This window comes from Anoplopoma fimbria, chromosome 13 (genome assembly GCF_027596085.1).
Source record: "Anoplopoma fimbria isolate UVic2021 breed Golden Eagle Sablefish chromosome 13, Afim_UVic_2022, whole genome shotgun sequence".
NCBI lineage: Eukaryota > Metazoa > Chordata > Actinopteri > Perciformes > Anoplopomatidae > Anoplopoma > Anoplopoma fimbria.
The window spans coordinates 20,504,696-20,527,369 of NC_072461.1; the positions used below are offsets into that span (position 1 = coordinate 20,504,696).

Here is a 22,674-nt window from a genome sequence, read left to right on the forward strand (position 1 = left end):
TCCAAATCTGGATGCCACACATCATTTTGTGAAGATCAAGATTCAAATTGTGGAATCAAATTTGACTTTTATATTTTACATTTCAGTGACATGGTAGGAGCTATAATTTGCCACATTTGTGAAAAAGTAATTACAGGAATTCAGTGAAACCAGAATAAAATCACTCTATTTCTCCCTTCCAATCAGTATCCGATTGAGGTAGTAATACAATGCAATATTTCTACACATCCCGACCCAATAGATGGCGGTGCAGTTCTAAAGTAGGTTTGGGATCTGCCAATAAACACTGAAGAAGAAGAGGATCGAAAGGATTTGTTTGGACTTGAACACATTGCAGCAAAACAAACTAAGTTATGTGACAGATGATGCCGAGTGAAAGGCAAGGATAATTGACATGAATAGGGAAACCCAATGAGCTGAATAAAAGCTGAGGCTGCGGGTTATGTTAGGGTGGGCCGGAGAGGCGAGACTCTGGAAGAGTAATTATAGTGCAGAGATGAATAAATACTTTTCCTGGGATGGGTGTAGAAAGAAAACACTGCAGCTTCCATTACAAAGTATGTCCTGTCCAGTATGTATTCAGTTGGGACATACTTCTTCCTTATGAATTCTGGGAAGTGCTCGGTGGTTGCAGGTCACTCGAGGTCAAATTATCAGTGCATGACCCAATATACCTACTTGTGTTTGGTGTCCATGGTTTGGATATAGTCTCTATGATAACTGATGCAAATGGTCTGTTTAAAAAGTATTATATATATATATATATATATATATATATATATATATATATATATATATATATATATATATATATACAGTACCAGTCAAAAGTTTGGATACCTTCTCATTCAGCTACTTTGAAGAATCTAAAATATAAAACATATTCTGGTTTGTTGAGCATTTGTTTGTTTACCACATCATTACATATGTGTTCCTTCATAGTTTGTTTTCAATGTTAATCTACAATGTAGAAAAAATAAAAATAAAGAAAAACCATTGAATCAGAAGGTGTGTCCAAACTTTTATATATATATATATATATATATATATATATACTATATATATATATATATATATATATATATACACTAAATTTGCACAAAAAAATCTAATTTGTTCATACTTATTTATTCCAGTGTCCCCAAAATAGTGCGGGAATTATTATTGTCAACATTGTGCAACACCTTTTTGATGAAGAGCTTATTTGTTTTGTTTATAAATATATATGTATATATATATATATACTGTATATGAGTGTGTGTTGTTTTTTTTAAATGTTGGTGTAAATGTTTTCTGTCCAGGCAGCGGAATGAAGGAAGGGACTTGAAGGGCCTCGAGAAGACAAGAACTGGAGTGCATGGAACAGAAATTGGTAAGTATCAAATCAACTTTTTAATCGTTGAAGTTGTTGTAAGTGGAAAATATGTCATAGTATAGTATGTCGCAAAAAAAATCATAGTATGTCGAAAATAAGTCATAGTATAGTATGTTGAAAAAAATACAAAGTATAGTATGTCAAAAAATATCATGGTATAGTCTGTTGAAAATAAGTCATAGTATAGTATGTCGAAAAAAAGTCATAGTATAGTATGTCGAAAGAATTCATGGTATAGTGTGTCGAAAAAAGTATTTTGGTGGAAAAAAGTCCAGAAAAAAGTCATAGTAAAGTATGTCGAATTAAAGTCATCGTGTAGTAGTTCAAAAGAAAATCATAAAAAGTCAATATTGAAAAAAAGTCACAGTAATGTTTGCCAAAAAAAAGCATAATATAGTCTGTCGAAAAAAGTCACAGTATGGTATGTCGAAAAAATTCATGGTATAGTATGTTGAAAAAAGTCATAGTGATGTTTGCCAAAAAAAGCATAGTTTGTCGAAAAATAGTCATAGTATAGTAAGTCGAAAGAAAACAATTAAAAGTCAGTATTTTAAAAAAATTCATGGTATAGTATGTTGAAAAAAAGTATAGAATGTCATGAAAAATACAAAAAATATTGTCATAGTATATTATGTCATAACAAAATATAAAAACAATCATAAAATTGGTTGTCATCAAAATGTCATGTTATAGTGCATCATAAGAAGGAAAAATGTTTTTGTCAATTTGTCATTGTAAATCATAATATTATATTGAGATCATAAAGAAATAATATATAGCTTTCCTTAAATTGTCATAAAAAGACTTTGTACTTCATTAAATGTTATAATATTGTACACTTTTCATATGCCAGCCTCAATCATCTGCTGGCTCCCTTAATTGATCTTCATCAAAACTTTGAAGAAGTTTGTAGTTTTAGAAGGAGTCGTAAGGGATCATGTCTGCTGCATTTAAAAAATCATTTAAAAAATCACTAAAATATGTGGTTTTCTCTTCCATAACACCTCCCACTATTTCTCCAAAATAGCAAGAGGAAACATATGACATACTACCTTGTCCACCTCCACGGTGGAGCTTTAATGTGACTTGAACACATCTCTCGACGTGTTCAATATTTATTTTACCCGCTGTATATATATATATATATATATATATATATAGTTATTTCTACCTGTAGACAAACAGGTGACAAATTATAACTACATTACTGTAATTAGAGACAACACTTACCGCAGCTGCTGAATTGGACCAAAATTGAACGGAATCAAATTTGTGAATCTATCCGGCACAAAGCTTATAATTTAACCTTTAATTCATACTTTGAAGCTCTCTTATTGTTTCTGACAGCAATGCTCTCTGGGAATTGAAATGAAATCCAACATTTATTTGTTCAACTTTTGAAAGCAATGATTTATTATGATCAGAGTTCATAGAAGAGGCCCACGGAACCTTCAAGATTTGAAGACTGTTTGTGTGGAAGAATGGGCCAAAATCACACCTGAGCAATGCATGCGACTAGTTTCTCCATACAGGAGGCGTCTTGAAGCTGTCATTACCAACAAAGGCTTTTGTACGAAGTATTAAATAAATTTCAGTAAGCGTGTTCAATACTTTTTCCCTGTGTCATTCCATTTTATTACACAAAACTTAATTTCTGAATTTATTTGATGGTTTTTCTTTGTATGTATGGATTACTTGGGTTGTTACCGACACCTGGTGAAAATTTCATGTCAATAGGACCTTTAGAAATATATTTACTGAGAAAAATGGTGACGTGTTCAATACTTACTTTACCCGCTGTATATATATATATATATATATATATATATATACATATATATATATATTGGTCCAATAGTAAGAACAAATGCAAATTGTTATTCAGAGGTTTCAGCCAGCAACAGCGACAAACATGACTGCTGCAAAGGACCAAGCACTTACATTGTGAATAAGAAGTGGTACATCCTTAGTTTGTATGTGAATAAAACCTAATCCCCTCTCAAAATAGGCAAAACTGCCTAATTTACTTTTTTTTTTTTTTACTTTTCCCTTAATGCAGGACTCAGTGAGCACACACAAAGGTCTGAACCACGAAAGGAGCTAACTGTCAAAGCAGCCACAACCACAGATTAGAAACTACCACATGACACAGCGTTTAGGACTTCTGTTGGTAAGAACAAAAATGATACTCATGTAACAAATAGCAGATTTCCCAGTATTAGTATCAGAGGTTAAAGAGAAGGTCCGTGGCTCAATCCAAGAACATGAGATGGATGTGAAACTGAGGTATCAAATTCTGCCCTCCCCCTCCTCAAGCTTGCAATATATCTGCTGTGGTTAATGTGAACAAGATGATCGCCTCATTTCTGACCAGTAAAGAATCAGCACAAAAAGTTCAAAAGATTAAACCCCAGCTCCCCGATCTAGGTAAACAAAAGCTCTATTAATCGGTGTTGAATTGATCTCATCTCAGAGACAGCCGAGTTGCTTCTGATGAGCCTCCCTGTGGTTCTCCAGCTGCTCCTTCAGTGTTTTCTATGCTGACAATAGCTGTAGCCTATAATCTGGCTCAAGAAGAAAGACACAGAAACAACCCTTGTTGTGAACTAGCTTCTTACCAGATACAGTGGTGGAACAATCAATCAACCATTAATCTATAAATAATCAGTCACAAAATATGTTGTTGCAATGCTGATTTAAATAAAAGGTATGGAATTTGGGACATTTGTGTCTTGTTTAATTTTGAATTATACAATTGTAATGCTTTTTAGCTTATAAGTTGTAGCAAATTACTTAAAGATTGAATATAGAGAACAGAACCCATAGTGACAAATAAACTAAAAATAATTTTAAAGGTCTATACCAACTGTTAGTGGTAACAGTATCTAGTATAGTCCAGCTTGGTGCATCTAGTTTAAACATTGTAAGAGGAGAAACACTTTGACACATTGAGCTCTTAGTGTTTAACAGTTAAGTCTTAAAGTAATAAAACATGTACTTTTGCATGAAAATATGCATGCTAAACCTCTTGTGCTTAGTTTGCTTGACAAAATACATACTCTACCTCTTTAAACTTTTGAGATATTTGTCGCAATAAATACAAATACCATTTAAAGCAGAAATAACAAAGTTCAAAATATATACTTATGTGCAAACATTTTCAAAAGTGGTTTCTGATTTAAAGCTTCCTGTATGTTTCAGAGAGCAACACCACCTCCATGAGAAAAAGGAAAACACAGTGTTGTTTATGTGCATTAGCATTTTAATTGGACAAAGCAAGAAAACATTGATTACAGTAGCAGAGTCATCAGTTCTCAGGGCTAACACCTTTCTAAACAAAAGGGTCTGAAAATGTCTGTAGGCACTGCCTAATTAAAAAGAGTATCTTGTCAGCTAAAAGAAACCAGCTCTATAAGGCAACAGTTACAATGTAGGCCTCCCCATTTCTCTGGCAAAAAGAGCAAGTGTAAAGGTTGAATCCACTCAGATTTTTTGATATAAAATACTGGCGTTTCAATAGATATTTAAAAACCATCATAAGTGTCAAACATGTTCACCCTTTAACATTTGAATTGTGTTACATTTTAAGTTTGCACTGCATGGCAATGCTGTTTTATCCCTGCATGGAAGAATCGTGTGTTGCACTGTGCCAGTGTCACATTAGATAGTGCCACTCCGCTACGTTCAATGTTGGAGTTAACTGTCAAGTTATCAAAACAAAAAAAGAAAGCAAGCACCCACAGTTAACAGTAGCATTTTACTTACATTGTTTCAAATGAATTAATGGTTATTTACATGTGGCGAAAAAGATTTGAGGCTGTCCGAAAGATATGAAGGAGAAATGGAATGCGAAAAAGGAAAACACTCTTGAAGTCAAATTTGTCCCGAAGTACAAGAGAGGAAAAAACTGTGCAATATTTATCTGCCCTTACAGAGAAACAGCAGTGGCAACAATCCCTGCAATTGATTTTAATCCAAGAGAAAAATGAGAACAAATTAAACAGATTTCCATTCCTCAAATAATGACTAAGGTTCATAACTTAGCACGACTCAGACTTTAAGTTTCTTTAAAAAGAAAAAAAAGGAAAAAAAAGAAAAGACAAACCTCTCGGTGGCTGTCTGAGAGGAAAGATGTGAAAATGGAAGCAATTTGTAGAACCCGAAAAAAAAAAAAATCCAAAAGTTTCTCCTTTACAGTTTTATACTCATTTACAGTTAACTTAAAAATGGTAAGAGCCCTGGTTCATGGCCAGTCTCGCCTACCACAAAGGGTGTAAATACCTGTGTGGTTCAAATCGCTCCTCCCTGGCTCCCATTACCTCAACCCCCCACCCCCCATGAAATCCCATTTACATCTCCTATCCATGTCAACCTTCCCATTAGGGTTCCACATCCCAGTAAAAGTCTTAGTCCTGCCACAAATGGAGGCGGTGTTACACAGCCCCGCGGGGCACCGTACAGCCAATAAGAAGCTGATGGTTGACAAATCTCCCACCCTGCCCACTTATCAGTGTGTGGGGTATCCTGCGGCTCCCATACCGGGCTGGTTGGCTAGCATACTCCCATTCAATCCCTGTGTAGGCTCCATAACCCCACCGTTACTGATGGCGCTCATGCCAGTCCACCCAGCACTGGCCGGTAAGTGACTGCAAAAAACGAGGTAAAGAGAGAGAGAGTGGGAGAGAGAGGGGGAGACAGAAAGACAAAATGCCAGCAGGTTAGAGGAGACAAGGCGAAAGGGAGCCAAAGGGTTTATATTAGAGCTACTAGAATCTGGACAGGCTAGAATGAGAACAAGAAGGCAAACAGAGTTATCAGAGGTTGTGAGGGTGAGGCAGGCTGGGCAAAAATCAAGCTAGCGAATAAACAAGAAAAACAAACAGAGTGGAGGGTTCTTTGGAGGAGCCAAAGGTAAATGTCATTTGATTAAATATGGGTGGACAAGCAGACAAAGAGCACAGAAGCTAAGCGCAGCGAGCTAAATATTCCTTTTAACCCCCAGCCCCCCAAAACTGTCGATAACAGCGTGGCTCATATTCATTTGTCTTGCATCACTACGTTTGGCCACAAAGTATAATATTTCTCACCTAATACACATTGTATTTTAAGTCTTTCATGATTTCTCTCTAATAAATCTAAAGTCTAAGTTCAGTGTGGAGATAACACAGCTTATACAGGATAGAGTATCATCTTCAAATTTCAAGTCAAGAGAGGCCTCGCCTCTTTCTCTGGAATTGTGCATTTACTGTACACGATCAAACACACTATCACTGCTTTCATTACCACACACCTTTGTACAGAGCCTATTTATACAGCTGGTCACCAATAATTTTAGACTGTCAACATCATATGGCCTCTCCTTTATTTTTTCTTCGGTGCACAAAATGTCACTGCACATAGGCTGTCTAAATAAAAGCAAAGTTTGATAACAACCTACAAAAAGATATTTAACATGTCCTACTGACATTCATATACAGATCAAATCCTCAGATGTACGTAGAAATAGATCAATGAAATCAAAAAGGAAAATAATGTAAAAAGCTATGACATGAATGTAGACAAACAAAATCAACTGAACAGCCTTAAAGAACACAGTCCTTACACACAGTAGGCAAATCGTACAAAAAAAAAAAAAAAAAAAAGGGAAATGAATTCTTCAACATCAAAACCATCCCCAGGTGTGGACAGGAAGCGAAAACTTTGTTCTGGGCTGCAAGCATTCGTCTTGTTCAGTCACTTTAGTCAGTTATCTTTAAATGTATCGAAATTCAAGAAATAAGCTTTGAGCTAGTTTAAGGCAGTTTTCTTACAATCCATTTTGGAACAGACTACAGTTTGAACTATTATGCGGTTTAATTCAAGAAACATTTTGGAACAAAACCCTTGAGTTATTACGATGTGCGTTGCACAGTGAGCAGGTATGACTGTAACATGATTAACAACGAAATTAAAGTTCAGATTGTTCTGTGTGTGGGTGTGTGTGTGTGTGTATGCTTATTTCTCAATCTTCTCGAGATGAGTAAGGTGAGGGGCTGGCGAGGGGGAAGAGACGGGGTGTGGGTTTCGGGGGAGGGAGGTCACGGCTCCCTCCTGTGGCCAAAGCTGGCTCCCGCTGCCCCGGTCTTGCAGGGGGGACTCTGGTGGTGCCGGAGTAGAAGGAGGCGGTGAAGGGGAGCCCTGTGCACACCGTGCTACTTACTTGAAGCCCTGCTGGTTCCAAGCCTGGCCGTAGACGCCGTAGGTGGGAACCTGCCACCCGTTCGGGACATACTGGCTGATCTGGGGCCCGTTGCCGTACCACTGGCCCCACTGGCCGTAGGGCTGGGCCGCCGCAGGGAAGTTAATCTTGTTCTGCTGTAGAGTAAATAAGTTTGGTTTAGGACAGCAGTTAAGAAAATATAAACCCAAATCACAGAGATGCTTATTCATAACATGACCTCTGTGTTCAGAGAGATAAGTATATTTACTTTCCCAAATTATGCACATGGCAAAACTGCTAAAGGTCCCCATGTAGTGCCGTGCCAATAGGGATGAAATAACAGTTCTTCTTACAATCAACACTTGAAATGATGAAGGCACTGGCAAATGACAAGGTTGTACAAAATGAAAACCATACTTTGGTGTTTCATTTTTACCTGTTTACTTAAAAACACTTTACTTTTTTTTTTTTTACAAAATGTACCAAAACACTGGCAACAAGGAAGATCTTGTGAAGATAATAACGAGAATAAATATGAAACAAAATTTAAATCATACCGCCTGAACTAAAAAGATAGTTTTATCTAGATATTTATCTATAGAGGGTAGGTATAGAGGATTTTTTTCATTAAAATATATATATATATATACACAATAAAAATAACTATGTGACTGTGATCCAATGATGAGTTTTTAAATACACCCCCAGAACAAATGGGCCTATTCTTCTGAGTATGTCCGTCAGTGGGAGGAGCGTGCCACAATAAAATGGGAAAATATAAGAAGAGGCATATATTCGTTTTTTGTTCAAAAGGCATGCACTATTTTCTCCTTGACTTATGTCAGATATAAATGCTCTTGAATAATCACAGCCTGATTTATGTAATGTTCAGATCTCCCTTCAAAAATGAATTAAGGGGGCATGCTTTTTAAATTCCTTGTTATTATTTGGTTCAACACCTGCTGACTGTTATTAGTAATACAGACTCAGGATACACAGCAGCACTACTTCCCACATGTCATCTTATGCTTATGTTTTCCTATGACCTCCTAATAAAACAGCAACTAGTGGCTTTCTTTATACAATATGAACAATACCTGTGTCCTTACCTGGGGCAAAGGCATCTGCTGCATGGGGTTCATCATGTCTGGGGTCTCTTTACCCCAGTAGCATTTGACTATATGGCCCTCTATTGAGGTGCCGTTCACTGACACAATGGCATGGGCTGCTGACTCGTGGGAGTTAAACCTGGACACAAACAGAGGGAGAAAGAGACCAAGGACACGCTGATTTCATGGATATTTTCTTAGCAATGATGACCAAAGGGTGGGAACAGGATGAATAATTGTTAGATAGACTATGTAGTCACTCGTAAATACACAAAGAACAACTAATTCTACAATGCAAGCATCTAAACGGGGACTGGGATTAATACTTCATCTAAATAATCATTAACCATATTCCTTCCAATAGAAAAAAAAGAAGACCAAAAACATAAGGGGCTAAAACCCATTCTGCTTATTTAATTAAAAGCATGTTTAGTGGTTCTGAATCAGAGTATTTCATGTAGTAAAATACATTCTGCCTACATCCAAAACTGCAGTCTTGGATTAAAAAGGCTAGAATAAGAATCTGCAGGACCCCAGACTGATGAGGACCAGGATCAAGAACGTGTACACCTTACTAAGACCTTGCTTGAAAGTAAAGAGAAATGGAAGTAAATATTAAATGTAAACATACCTCACAAACGAGTAGCCTTTGTCTGGGAAAACTCTGATTTCCATGATTTGTCCAAAGGGAGAGAAGGTCTGTCTCATCAGTTGCTCTGAAGGCCAAACAGAAAAGGGAACATTAAATATAATATATATATATATATATATATATATATATATATATATATATATGGATTCGTGTGTCAAGAAAAAAAAGATTTGCTGCATTAGAAACGTTAGTTAGAACATTCTAACATCCTCAGATATAAGATAAGATAAAATAAGATAATCCTTTATTAGTCTCGCAGCAGGGAAATTTGCTGCGGGACTATGCGGGAGATACGAGTCTCTTGGTGGTTGTAAATTAAATTCATAGGTAAAGTCGGAATTTTGCTGCCACCACAGAGCTTTAGAATGACACCTCTGAGCAGAATAAACATATCTATTTATAATTTATGAAAAAAGTTTAGCTAACACAGGCATTACTTTGTCTTTTCTTTATCAACAATTCCCCTGAAAAGACCAAAATCCCCAATAAATGAATCCCCCTACCAAGTATTGTCTGTGTTACCCGCTTGTTATAGTTTATGTGTAAATTCAACAGAACTTTGCGAAGACAAATACTAACACATTGGTAAGAAACCTGTGACTCTGATCTGGTTGTAAAAAAAATGCAACATCTCTGAGCAAGTTCTGGGATGCCAGTATGATTTCTGCTTTGATAGTTTGACAAGCTGAGTGATATAGGATGCACACAGTGACAAGTTATGTATTGGTTAAAGAATGGTTATTAAATATATGAATACTAACTAATTTAAATCATCTAAATCAATTTACTCAAATGTAATATTTAGTTTCAGGAGATTTTTTTAGGGTGATTATATCATTAAATGTGACAGACATTCTAAGCTTCATCAGAAAACCACAATTGAAGCTTTGAATGCAAGATGTGGTTACAGATTATACTTGCTAGTAGTAATGGTACTACTATTAGTATTCATTACCTGTCAGTCCTGTGCTGACTCCGCCACAATACACAGTGCAGTTACTTGGGCTGGACTGACTCACTACTTCGTCGAAGGATAGGTGCTTGGAGTTACCTGCCAGAGGAGAGAGAGAGAGAGATAGATATTTCTACTGTTAATACAATAATCCCCAACTTCCTGTGTAAACAAGCAGAAGATGCACATTCATCATGACTACGCACTTTCATAGGTGGTCTTTGGGGCGGGAGGCTTTCTTGTGGCCCAGTTAGTTCGAATCTGTCTGCCTCCTAACCACTGACCACCCATCTGCTGAATGGCGTTCTCTGCATCCTGAAACAGGGAAAGGGGCGGGTTAATCCATGGAGCTGGAGTATAGTGATGTCAAATGGTTGTTTTTGGAGCATTTCTTAAAAAGGACAGTTATTATTCTATCAGCACCAATAACAGCAGAATTAAAGTGACCTTGCAGGGAGGCTAATAATTTGGTCAGTGATGTCTCTGTACTAACCCATTTGTTGAAGAAAGACACAAAGCCATAGCCTTTAGATTTCCCTGTAGCCATATCTTTCACAACACGAGCATCTCTGTGGACAAACACGTCAGTAGGAGTTCATTAAAAACATGTAGCACAACACAAAGCTCGACAGAACTTAAAGTCAAAAACAATAGTGGTTTAGTCTCAGAAGCAAAACTCTTTATAAAAGCTCTTAATTTAAATGACATCACCCTCTATGTATTTTAACACACAATACATCTTTCTTTTCATAGCATGAGGAACAGAGGATAACACTTCCTGTTCATTTTCTTCCATCAAAAGTTAATTTAATCATCTCTGTATGTAAATCCTGGTACTTACGATATCCTGCCAAATGGACCGAAGGCAGCTTTGACGTCTTCTGTAGTTATTTCTGGGCTGAGGTCTCCAACGAAGACATGAAAGTGATCTATGGGGGGGAACACAGTTCAGACACAATTTAGTTCAAGCTTTTTAACTTTTAAAGATATTGTGACTCAGGTTTCCCTGCTGATTATAATAACCGTTTGTCAATACACCAAGGACAAAAGGAGAGTCATCTTGGCAAATGGATAAAACAACATAAATATATGCAAGCATGCATGCAATAGTAATCTCTCCGTCGATTTTCGATGTTTCCAACTCATTAACATTACTTATAAACATTTTGAGCATTTAATTTTACAAACAGATGGAATGTTTTGTTTCATGACTTAATTAAATCACTTCCTTTGATAAAATAAAAATAGTTTAATGTTTTGTTAGATCAAATTCATTGATATTCATTAGGTTTTGAATATCTAATAGGCAACATCAATTTGACAGTTTTCTGATGAAACAATGTGCTTGAATCAAAAAACAAAGAATTCAGTCAAATTGAAAACAGAAAACACATTGAAAGAGAAATAAAAAAGGAATCTGAAAAAAATTAATAAATAAATAAAGGATTTCATAGGGCCCAACATGAATCAATTATTATCCCCACTGAAAAGCACTTGTACTTACTACTTGTGTCTTTTTTCTGGCTGGTTGGCGTCGTGGCCCAGTTGACTTTGACCTCCTGCGGATTGGGGCAGAGAGAGAACAGGCCAGGTGGGGTATGTTTACATCACTCACATGAAAAACTGCTTATCTCCACTATAGGAGTATGGGATTTTTAAAAGTATTTAAAGTGTAAAAATCCACTTTAAATACTTTTTATTTAATTAGATATGGTGCCTTATCGCTCACGTCTGTCTTGTGTATGTCTAGTGACAAGAAAATGAATCGTGTATCAAATTTTCTAACAGAAAATAAACTGCAGCTGTCCTACCACAAATATTTTTTTAACTGGAACCGGAAATTCTTAGCAAAACAAAACAAAAAACATGATATGATACAAAGGCTGTATCGATTTAACGTTGAAACACTAGAATGGGAGGAATAAGCCAACAACAAATGAAGACATTAGTTGCCAAGGAAACGCACCTCACTTAGGGTGGTTTCTTAGTTCAGCACTGTAGGGTGTGCACCCCATCTATTCATCTAAAAATTGTTTTTTTGATTTGGCTAATAATTCTAAAAGAACGTAAAAAGAAGCATTAGTTTAAGCCATTTTCTTACTCATAATTGGCTGTTAAAGCAAACAGAACAGGGATAGCTTCGCTTTCTGAATTGTTGTACTGCTGAGATAAGACATTTCCAGTTTGAAGAGTTTACAGAGCACCACACTGTTGGGTCTCGGTCTAAAATAATACCACACTTTAGAGGATTGTGGCTGATGTTTTTCAGCTGCAGCTTGTTATCTGGGGGAATGCATGCTTTAACCGGGCTCAGCCTTTCATGCAAGGTGCCAACGCACGTTATGCAATTCAACATATTTTGTCAAAGAATTGCCCCAGCCTTAGTCAATCAATTAATTTTCCGGTTCTATGTCATAGCACTGAATCCAGAAACTCAACTCATTATCAAGCAGCCCAGCATCATTTTAATATTATTTTATAAGGCCCTATGGTCTTTTTAATTTTGCTGATTGAAATTTTAATGGTTTGCTCTATTGTTCTAGATAAACCGACATAATCCAGCTGCTCCCAGACTTTTAGTTTTGCTATCTTTCCAACGTAGCATACATGGTCATGAAGACTTTAACTGGCGTTACAGCACTGGCTTGTTAAGCGGATCCCTGAATTAGTGCAAATCATCTTTGTCGCTGTGGGGTTTTTTTTTCTTGCCGAACCTTATTTTACTTAAAACACTCAAGTCACATCATGATGACATTCCTCCGGCACTAACACCACAGCGTTATATATTTTAAGATGTCATATTTTAACCAATTTTACCATCAGAGAGATTGCTTTCTGGCAGTAGTGATGCTTTGCAATATTCAAGATATGATTTGAACCCCGTCTCCAGACACTTCCCCTTCACAGTTAGAAACCTAATCTAATCTGCAGCTTGGAACTTGAAGTATCCAATCAAACAAATCCATCTAATTAATTGAATATAAATGCTGGCGATCCACAAGTGGTTTTTTATTTTATTTAGAAGGCACAGAACTGAAATTCCCCATACCCAAAGCCCGCCCGTCCCAACTCACCCTGTAGACACGATAGCTTACCTTACCCATTATTTTCCTTCCATTCATGGCTGCCAGTGAGGCAGCAGCATGCCTGTGGTCATAGAACTCCACAAAGCAGTACGGATCATTTCCAGCAGTCTGTCAATGGGAAAACAAGACTCATATTAAATCTACAGCAAGGGGGGCTCATTGTATCACTGCAGATGAGTAGAGCCACCTACTGTAGTGTGGAGTGTAAGGTCTGATATAATAATATCAATATCATGCACGTATGTAGATTATGACTTGCAGCACCACCACCACCACCTTTCAGGCCACTGTTGAAAGCCATTTCCTATTGTGACACAACATATACCAAACAGAGAGCATAACACTCACATCAACTATCATTTTACAGCTCTTGCAGGGTCCTATCTGTGTGAAGACCTGCAGGATGAGGGGCTCGGTGACATCCCTGGACAGATTCCCCACGTACCTGCACACAAGGAGAGAGAGAAGGGGGGGTGAGTCTTTGTCAAACAGGAAGTAGCATGCAAACAAAGGCTAGTTAACCAGGCTAGCTACAACCCACAACAATTCAGCAAATTAACATAAAAACACTGATAGCTGAGTAAATATGAGCGGGGGTGGTGTCAATTTTACACACACATAACTCGGGTATGGCCAGCCTCACAGGAGCTGTCCCGGGCCGTCTCCTCGAGCGTTGACGTGGCTCCTCTGCGGGCTAGCTCAAGAGGCTAGCCGGCTCATGAGGGCCTCATGCTAGCTCGACTGGCAACAAACGGGACTAAAACTACACCCCCTTCCTCTGGTGGGGGTCTGGATGACGGCTATATTATGCTCATAAAAAACACAAACACTGTAGCAAATGAATCCATTACATAACAGTAAATGTTTGCATTTTAAAAAGAGGAAGTGATGGGCTAGCTGCGTTTGCATCTTTGGCTAATGCTAACTAGCATGCTAACAAGCTAGCCGCTCAGGGTTTACGGTTTCTGTCTATTTACACGACTGAATAAAATGTTTAAAACCACACATGAAACACGTGTAGAGTGTGAACACGCGTTGAGGGACTCGCCCTTGCTTTGATAGCACGGGTTTGATACACATTTAGGATAAACACATTTTTTTTATTTTTTTTATACGGCGTTTCATTGGAACAACAACGTGGAACACATTCCGGCCGCGCCGAGGTTTAGACGGAGCCCTCCCGCTCCAGCACGTAGACGGCGCCGCTGGTACTCACAAGGTTCTGGGCTGATCGTCCTCCATCGTCAAGGTTGAGTGGTCGCGTCCTGAGAGCTCTTTAATCCAATGACATACAAAAGGGCTTGTGCTGGGAACGTGGACGGCTATATATCTACTATTTAATGATAAATCGGCGGCCGATGCTTCTCTCTCTCTCTCTCCCTCTCTCTCTCTCTCTCTTCTCTCTCTCTCCTCTCTCTCTCTCTCTCTCTCACACACACACACACACACACACACACACGCCGCAGACAGTCTGATGCAAACAATAGGAAGTTGAAGATGGCGGAGCGGCGGCGTCAGCAGCGTCAACCTGCGCGCTGAAATGAATCCAGAGCGCTCTTTCTCTCTCTCTCTCTCTCACACACACACACACACACACACACACACACACACACACACACACACACACAAAAAAAAATGTGCTTCTACATATGCATTATTATTTTACTTATTTATTTCTGTATTCAAACATTTATTTAAGCATTTATTTCTTTATTTCTGTATTTATTTAAGCATTTATTTATTACTGTATTTATTTCAGCATTTCATTATTATTTTACTTATTTATTTCTGTATTCAAACATTTATTTAAGCATTTATTTCTGTATTTCTTTATTACTGTATTTATTTCAGCATTTCATTATTATTTTACTTATTTATTTCTGAATTCAAACATTTATTTTAGCATTTATTTATCTTTCTCTCTCTCTCACACACACACACAAAAAAAAAAGATGTGCTTTGCGTATTACTTTAACTCATGTGTGGTCATATATTTAATCGCCCAAAAAACGTGTACAAATGGAAACACGTGTTAAAAATGCACGCACTGTTAACCGAGCCAGTTGTGTAATAATGTGCATAGTAACGTGGTTTATTAGAACTTAGTGTTTTATTTCATTTACTACTGGTGCAATATGTAGAATTCTGTTTTTCAATATAAGTTAGAAAAGCAAAAAATAAAATAAAAACCGTGCGCCGCCCGGGAATCGAACCCGGGTCGCAAGAATGGGAATCTTGCATGATACCACTACACCAGCGGCGCCGTCGCAAATGGTGGAGGGCTACACTGTATCTAAAGATAATGCGAAACAGATAGATAAGGCGACAGGAGGAGGGAAACAGAGGAAAACTTCGATTATTGTGGTGTGTTATATGGAGGACGAAAAAATGACATAAGGATAAATTAATGCATAAATAATTGTATAAATAAATACAGGAGTAAATAAATAAATGTATAAATACAGAAATGAATGAATAAATATAAGTGAAAAGAAATGTAGGATATGTATTTATTTATGTCCTGTTTGATTATTAACTTTTATTTATTTATCTATAGATTAATGCATTCATTGCTATATTTATTTCAGCATTTACTTATTTATTTATACTTTTATTTATTTATTACTGTATTTATTTCAGCATTTATTTATTTCAGTATTTATTTAAACATTTATTTATTACTGTATTTATTTCGGCATTTCATTATTATTTTACTTATTTATTTCTGTATTCAAACATTTATTTAAGCATTTATTTATTACTGTATTTATTTCAGCATTTAATTATTATTTTACTTATTTATTTCTGTATTCAAACATTTATTTAAGCATTTATGTATTCCTGTATTTATTTATACAATTATTTATGCATTTATTTATTTATTCTTATGTCAATTTTCGTCCTCTCGGAACTCAATATTTGGCGGAAATGTATAAAAATAAAATAAAAAAAAGACATAAACTGAAATTGTCCTTTTACTAAAACGTTAATGAGAGTTCCACTTAAAAAGGTTCAACGTGAAAATTATTTAGAAATCCGAAAATTAAACAGAAAAGGGATGGAGCCACTTGCTTGTCACTGCAATATGTATATGTGCAAAACCAGAATGCAGAATGTTATGTGACACAAATGCACGCATCGCCTCTGATTCCCGGCAGAGGGCAGCACTGCTGTGTCTGCGCCGTAAAAAAAGATGAAGAAGAAGAAATCAGGCACGTCACATCGCCATCGGACACGAAGAAGAGCCCGATAGTGGAAGAAACATGGCTTCCCCTGCCGGCTGTGAGCATTATGTACGCAGCTGCTTATTGAAAGTGAGTTCACTTTTTGAAATGTGTGGTATATATTGGCTCTAGATGCATGATGAGGGTTTAATAAATGTTGAATATTCCTCACTGTAACTCTGCTATTACGAATAGTGCTACTGAATAGCTCTGGTAGCAACCACCCAGAGCTAGCCTAGCTAACTTACCAACGTTGGCTCACGTCAGGTAACGTAAATTAACGTAAGGTAACGTAAAGTAACGTAAAGTATCGTTAGTTAACGTAAGGTATCCATAGTTACTAGAACGCCAGCAGTTGTTACATAGCAACTGAACCTGTATGACATATTAGTGTCTCATACACCTAGTATACAGTACCAGTCAAAAGTGTGGACACACCTTCTCATTCAACTACTTTAAAGAATCTAAAATATAAAACATATTCTGGTTTGTTGAGCATTTGTTTGTTTACCACATAATTCCATATGTGTTCCTTCATAGTTTGGATGTCTTCAATATTAATCTACAATGTAGAAAAAAATAAAGAAAAACCATTGAATGAGAAGGTGTGTCCAGACTTTTGACTGGTACTGTATGTTAGCTCCATAAGATTATTAAAATGATGTCATTACTTAGCTTATCACTCACTATGTCAGTCAAATGTCTTGTTTATTTGTTACATTGATGCATAGATTTAAACAAGATCCCCTTTCTATTAACTTCTTGTTTTGTTGCAGTAGATACACTTAATTGTTGAGCTGTGGTATGACTATTTCACAGCGTGTGCACCTGTCCATTCACCGTGCCATCACATGTTTCTATGCACTGCAGGCACCTTGCTGTGGTAAACTGTACGTGTGTCGGCTGTGCCATGATGCAGAGGAGAACCACCAGATGGACAGATTCAAAGTCAGAGAGGTGCAGTGCTCCGAGTGTCAGACAGTGCAGCAGGTAACTGAGAACACTTCACTTGTTTCCCTCTGGTTTTTATGTTGTTTTTTGTGTATGCAGTGGTTAACAAACATCATGGTACAAATTAAAGATGTCACTCTTGTAGGCACAGCAGATTTGCCAGCAGTGTCAAGCACAGTTTGGGGAGTACTACTGTGACATCTGCCACTTGTTCGATAAGGATAAGAAGCAGTACCACTGTCAGCCATGTGGAATATGCAGGTGAGCAATAGTATAGTTTTATACTTGTCTCTCTGTTTTTTACATATCTTTTTTTATGATTGTAGCCTAAATAGAATAAACTAACAATGATATGGGTATTTGGGGAATAAAAGTACAAATGTGTCGAGGTGAAAACCGTCTTAAAGTTGCTTCCAAATCTGCCATGCTACTGAATAAATTGGTATTTAATGTCGTCAGTTGTTATATCATGTGACATGTCATTCATACATGATGTAATTGTCATCTGTGTCAGTGACGTTGTGTGTTTTGACCCCTCCAGGATCGGGCCCAGGGAGAAGTATTTCCATTGTGAGAAGTGCAACCTGTGTTTAGCTCAGGATTTGCGGGGAAACCACAAGGTGATTATTAGCCGGCATCTGTTTCTGAACCACACACACATCATCTGTGTCCTGTGTGATGAGCAATTGAGTGTCTCGATACTGTTATTTACAATTGTCTTTTATGTTTCAGTGTGTTGAAAACGTTTCGAGGCAGAACTGCCCAGTGTGTATGGAGGTAATAAAACATATATTTGACGTTAAGTTGTTGACTTTTTATGAAATGTATTACTTTCTCTAGGATTTTACATGATTTTTATCTCTTGTATGCACAGGATATTCACACGTCCAGAATTGGTGCTCACGTTCTTCCATGCGGCCATCTATTACACAAGTATGACTTATTATTCTCTAAATATTATTAGCTCAGTGTTGTCGGATTGGTTTATGCATTTTTGCCTGTTTTTTATAGAGTGTATGACATTGGCAAGACAGATTGATTACTCTATATACTACATTTTAAAATAAATCATAGTATCTGTAAAACACAAATAGAAATATGGTCAAATTAAAAAGGCAAATTAAGGTCATGGTAGATGATGTTATGAATCAAAATATTATATTTCTATTTTTTTTTTTCATTATCGTTTAAAATATATTATCTTTATTTAGTAATCATAGTTCAGGATGTGTTCTGATATAAAGCTATCAATTAACTTGTTTGTTTACATTCTCTGCAGGACCTGCTTTGATGACATGGTCAGAACGGGGTATGTCTAATTAATTCTTCAATGATTTCATCCAAAGTCCGACTGAAACTAACCCAAAGTTTTGACCGCTAAATATTTGACTATTTGTTAAATTAAGACACACTGAATCGGAAAAACTGATCCCTGATCTGCTGTCTGCATGATTGGATTTACAGTGCGCAGGTTACTCCGGTGCTTGTAAACGTGAGACAAAGTGAGTCCTTCCACTAAATGTAATTTTTTTCCTCATTTGTTTTAGAGCGTATCGCTGTCCCCTTTGTATGCACTCTGCCTGGGAGATGGGGGACCACTGGGATCAGATAGACAAAGAGATTTCCCTGTCACCGATGCCCACTGAATACCAGGGAGCAACTGTCAAAGTAAGACCTCAATAATACTATAAATAAACATTTGACATTTAAATTTAGTCAAAAGAAGTGTTGAATTACTGATCGGTCTGAATTGTTACTCGCCAAATTTACAGTTTCATTCAATCCAATTTGTACAATTCAATAGAGATGGGACTTTGTAACCGTTTTGATTAATCATCCAATTACTAATCTTTTCATGTAATCCATTACTTTTGTTTTTCCACACTATAGATAATATGTAACGACTGCCAAACCCACTGCACGGTGCCTTTCCACGTGCTGGGGATGAAGTGCAGCGGCTGTGGCTCCTACAACACTGCACAGGACGGTGGACTCATCCAGCAGCCTCAACAACAACAACAACAACAGCCAGAGCAAGACACCGAGGAGAACGAGGCAGAAACAGACACAGAGCCGGAGCAGCAAGATCAACCTCAGTCGCCCACGCTAGATTAAAAAGTGACATTTGTACTTTAGATGTTTGGCTGGTGCACTTGCTTGTACTAACTTACGTTGAGTGTAACGGTTGACTGAGCCAATATTCCTAGATTGTACATATTACAAAAAAACAATCCATCTATTTTCTGTATCTGCTTATCCTCTTCAGGGCTGGAACCTTTCCCAGCATGCACTGGGTGTGATGAAGGGTTTCAGGCTATCACAGGATTCACACACTCACACAGGCAATCTGGAGTCATTGTTACAAAGGCCACACCACTTGGACTGACGACCCAGAAAGGACTTACTGGTGTTAACACTCTAGCCACTGGGCCACTGTGTGGCACCATGATTAAAATAACGAGCAGGTTAACTTTTACTGCTGGTGGAAGTTGTGCATTTCAGAACAATTGTGATTCTTTTCTGCTAAGTTCGGGGACTGTCATTCTACTGTACATCCTATGTCAATGTTCTCCGTAACATTGTGTTGGCTTGGAATGTATACACGTCCTTTATTTTCCTGTACAACTGTACTTAACACTGCACCAGTTTTATGTGTCAGACCCAAATAGAAATTAAAACTAGCCTCAGGCAGACGTCAAACTGACAAAATAGTAAGCTTGCAAGCTACCTTAACTGACATACAGGCAGCATGGCCATATACAAACCAAGTGCATAGGATTAAAATAAAATTCAGGATTTGTAAAAGTGAAACTCACACACGGGGATATTAAAATGTATGGAGATCCATACTGATATCTAGAATGATTTACAGGGCGTTTGTGCAGAGAATTTAAAAACGAGCACTCAATTTTGCAGCTTTTTTGCTCCGATGCACATTCAGTCAGAAAATAAACAGCATCATTCTTAGTCAAACTAATCCATATATTATGTACTAAGACTGGATCCAACTCCTGATCATTTTTTTTTTTTTAATGAACAATGCTGCAAGGGAAAAATTTAAAATCTGTGTCCAATTGCAGAATAAATTCTTGTTTAAAGCTGCAAGCTGTAATCCAAATACAAACAAAAGCATTGCCTCGCTGTCAATAGTCTGTCGCTCCCCAAATGATTGACAGGTTTCTTGTTTTTCTTTTATACCTTTCATGTTGTCTACTTGTTTGAATCAGTTCATTTTGCAAAAACTGAAGTATAAGGAAAAATGTTAGAAATAATAATTTTCCATTGACAAGGCAAACACTTCACTAATGAATTTGAATGTACCCTTAATTTGAAAAATGCTTATTGAGCCTTTTACCCTGCTCATTTTGAAAGCCAGTTAATAAGATGTAAATAAGATAAAAATATGTTCCAAGTATATTCCTTCTCATAACATACAAACAGTTGCCTGAGTCCAGACCTTTAAATAAGCCCACACCACTGAGTCAGAGTCAATTCTGTCTGATATCAGGCAAAACATACAGTACTGTAATTTATAGTAAGGCCGCTGTGACATAAGGCCTTTGCTTCCGGTACCATTTGCTTTTTGTGTCTTTGTTAATTGCTTTACAATGACAGTAATACAAACTCTCAATAAACAACATGATTTTATTTAGCTACTATTCAACAGAGCGTTGTGTTCTGAATCGTTCATGAAATCAGAGATAAGAACATTTAATCACATTTAAATTTTCAGCTGCTCATGAATTTAATTTCAATTGTGTTTGTGTAGCAGTCATGTTCAATAGCACTCGTTTAAAAAAAAAAAAAAAAAAAAAATCTGATGAGGGACATGTTAAATGAGACTAAAAGCCAAGTACAATCTATGTACATGTACAACAATAACACGGAGTAATCTGAAGTAGAAGTAAAACTTTCTGGTGGCATCACATGCTGTCTCCTCTTGGTGGCTCCGGCTCGGAGGTCGTTAACTGTAAAGTGAAGCAAACAGGAATACCAGTCAGGGCGGTTCCCATGGCGATTGGCAGGGGTGGGGCTGTGGAGAATTGCAGAGTTGTTGGTGTGATGATGTGTGGAGTGACACCCAGGGGGAATATTTGGGATGCGGTGTTGGTGACTTCTGGTTGATTCGTGCAACCAACACCCATGATTGAATCAGTTTCTGTAAGACCCGGGTGGAGGGACCCTTCTGAATCTGGTAGAACTTCAGCGTTAATGGAGTCCTGTGACGGATCAGAAACAGGCATGTCCTGAGAAACTTCCATGCCGAGAGCAGTTTGTGAGGGATCAACTGGCAGGAGCTGTAAAGCGTCCGCGGAGGATTGGGGGTCCTCGGGGTCTGGCTGGGCCGAGGTATCGAGGATGGCTGGAGAAGGTCCTGCGTCTGCAGAGGGAAGCAGGGATGCAGCTAACAGTGGGTCGGTCTCCTCCTTAGCATTAGGCATGTCTGTATCTGTAAGCGCCGGCTGCAGTGGCTCCTGTGAAGGCCCATCATAAGTGGTCATCTCCTCTGATGAGTTTGACTCAATGGACTCTGATGAATCCTCTCCCTCATTTAGATAGACCTGTTTTTGTAACAAGAAATGTTCTTAACTTTTGTCACAAGTCCTCTTAGATTACTTTATCGTGGTTGTAGCAGAAGAGTTGAGCTACTCACTGGTTTAGACATCGCCACAGTCACCATAAAGGCAGCGCAGAGGGTCATCCTCAGAAGTGCCATTGCTTTCTTTCCTGTATTTGCTGAAACAAATAAGCCTTAAGCACCTCAGTGGTAAATTAGTGGAATTGTGCATCTACTGCATTTCAGAGAGAAATATTGTACTTTTATCTCCACTACATTTACCAGACAGTCACAGCCCCCAATTATTCTGCTTATTTTGCAGATTATTCTTCATACAAAACATATGATCACTTCCTAAAACATGAAGCATTGGTCAGAGAAACCTACCTCTGGAATAAAGTCTAAAATTGAGTTTAAGATAGGACTTTACTATAAAAAGGTGAAAAGAAAATATGCCAATGTTGTAGTAGTTCAACACATTTTCAATGCAATCAACTCTTTTCAGAAATGTTTTTTCAAGTTTCAAGATACAAATTTTTACATTTTTCAAACAAGTAGATTGACATTA

General features: G+C 37.4%; 2 protein-coding genes and 1 non-coding gene across 5 annotated transcripts; 1 reads left to right on the forward strand and 2 right to left on the reverse strand.

Annotated features, from left to right (window-relative positions):
• Window positions 1-4,624: 4,624 nt before the first annotated feature.
• LOC129100777 (cytotoxic granule associated RNA binding protein TIA1) lies at window positions 4,625-14,773 on the reverse strand. 2 transcript variants are annotated; one of them, XM_054610254.1, is made up of 12 exons: window positions 14,590-14,712; window positions 13,722-13,818; window positions 13,383-13,481; window positions 11,792-11,846; window positions 11,129-11,216; window positions 10,781-10,856; window positions 10,494-10,602; window positions 10,291-10,386; window positions 9,315-9,399; window positions 8,684-8,822; window positions 7,575-7,729; window positions 4,625-6,021 (listed from the first exon to the last, which is right to left on the reverse strand). In XM_054610254.1, the coding sequence occupies exons 1-12, from the start codon at window positions 14,613-14,615 to the stop codon at window positions 5,883-5,885; spliced, it is 1,164 nt and encodes a 387-aa protein (XP_054466229.1). In that variant the 5' UTR covers window positions 14,616-14,712; the 3' UTR covers window positions 4,625-5,882. The 2 variants fall into 2 exon arrangements, with proteins under 2 accessions (XP_054466229.1, XP_054466228.1); XM_054610253.1 differs by lacking the exon at window positions 4,625-6,021 and having other exon boundaries at window positions 6,717-7,729; window positions 14,590-14,773.
• rchy1 (ring finger and CHY zinc finger domain containing 1) lies at window positions 13,803-21,196 on the forward strand. 2 transcript variants are annotated; one of them, XM_054610251.1, is made up of 10 exons: window positions 13,803-13,846; window positions 16,532-16,687; window positions 17,468-17,587; window positions 17,694-17,809; window positions 18,090-18,168; window positions 18,281-18,325; window positions 18,423-18,481; window positions 18,828-18,857; window positions 19,096-19,216; window positions 19,439-21,196. In XM_054610251.1, the coding sequence occupies exons 2-10, from the start codon at window positions 16,637-16,639 to the stop codon at window positions 19,661-19,663; spliced, it is 846 nt and encodes a 281-aa protein (XP_054466226.1). In that variant the 5' UTR covers window positions 13,803-13,846; window positions 16,532-16,636; the 3' UTR covers window positions 19,664-21,196. The 2 variants fall into 2 exon arrangements, with proteins under 2 accessions (XP_054466226.1, XP_054466227.1); XM_054610252.1 differs by lacking the exons at window positions 13,803-13,846; window positions 16,532-16,687 and adding an exon at window positions 16,848-16,864.
• Window positions 15,566-15,636, reverse strand: trnag-ccc (transfer RNA glycine (anticodon CCC)). The gene has a single exon. It is a non-coding gene; the product is annotated as a tRNA-Gly (tRNA).
• Window positions 21,197-22,674: the final 1,478 nt, after the last annotated feature.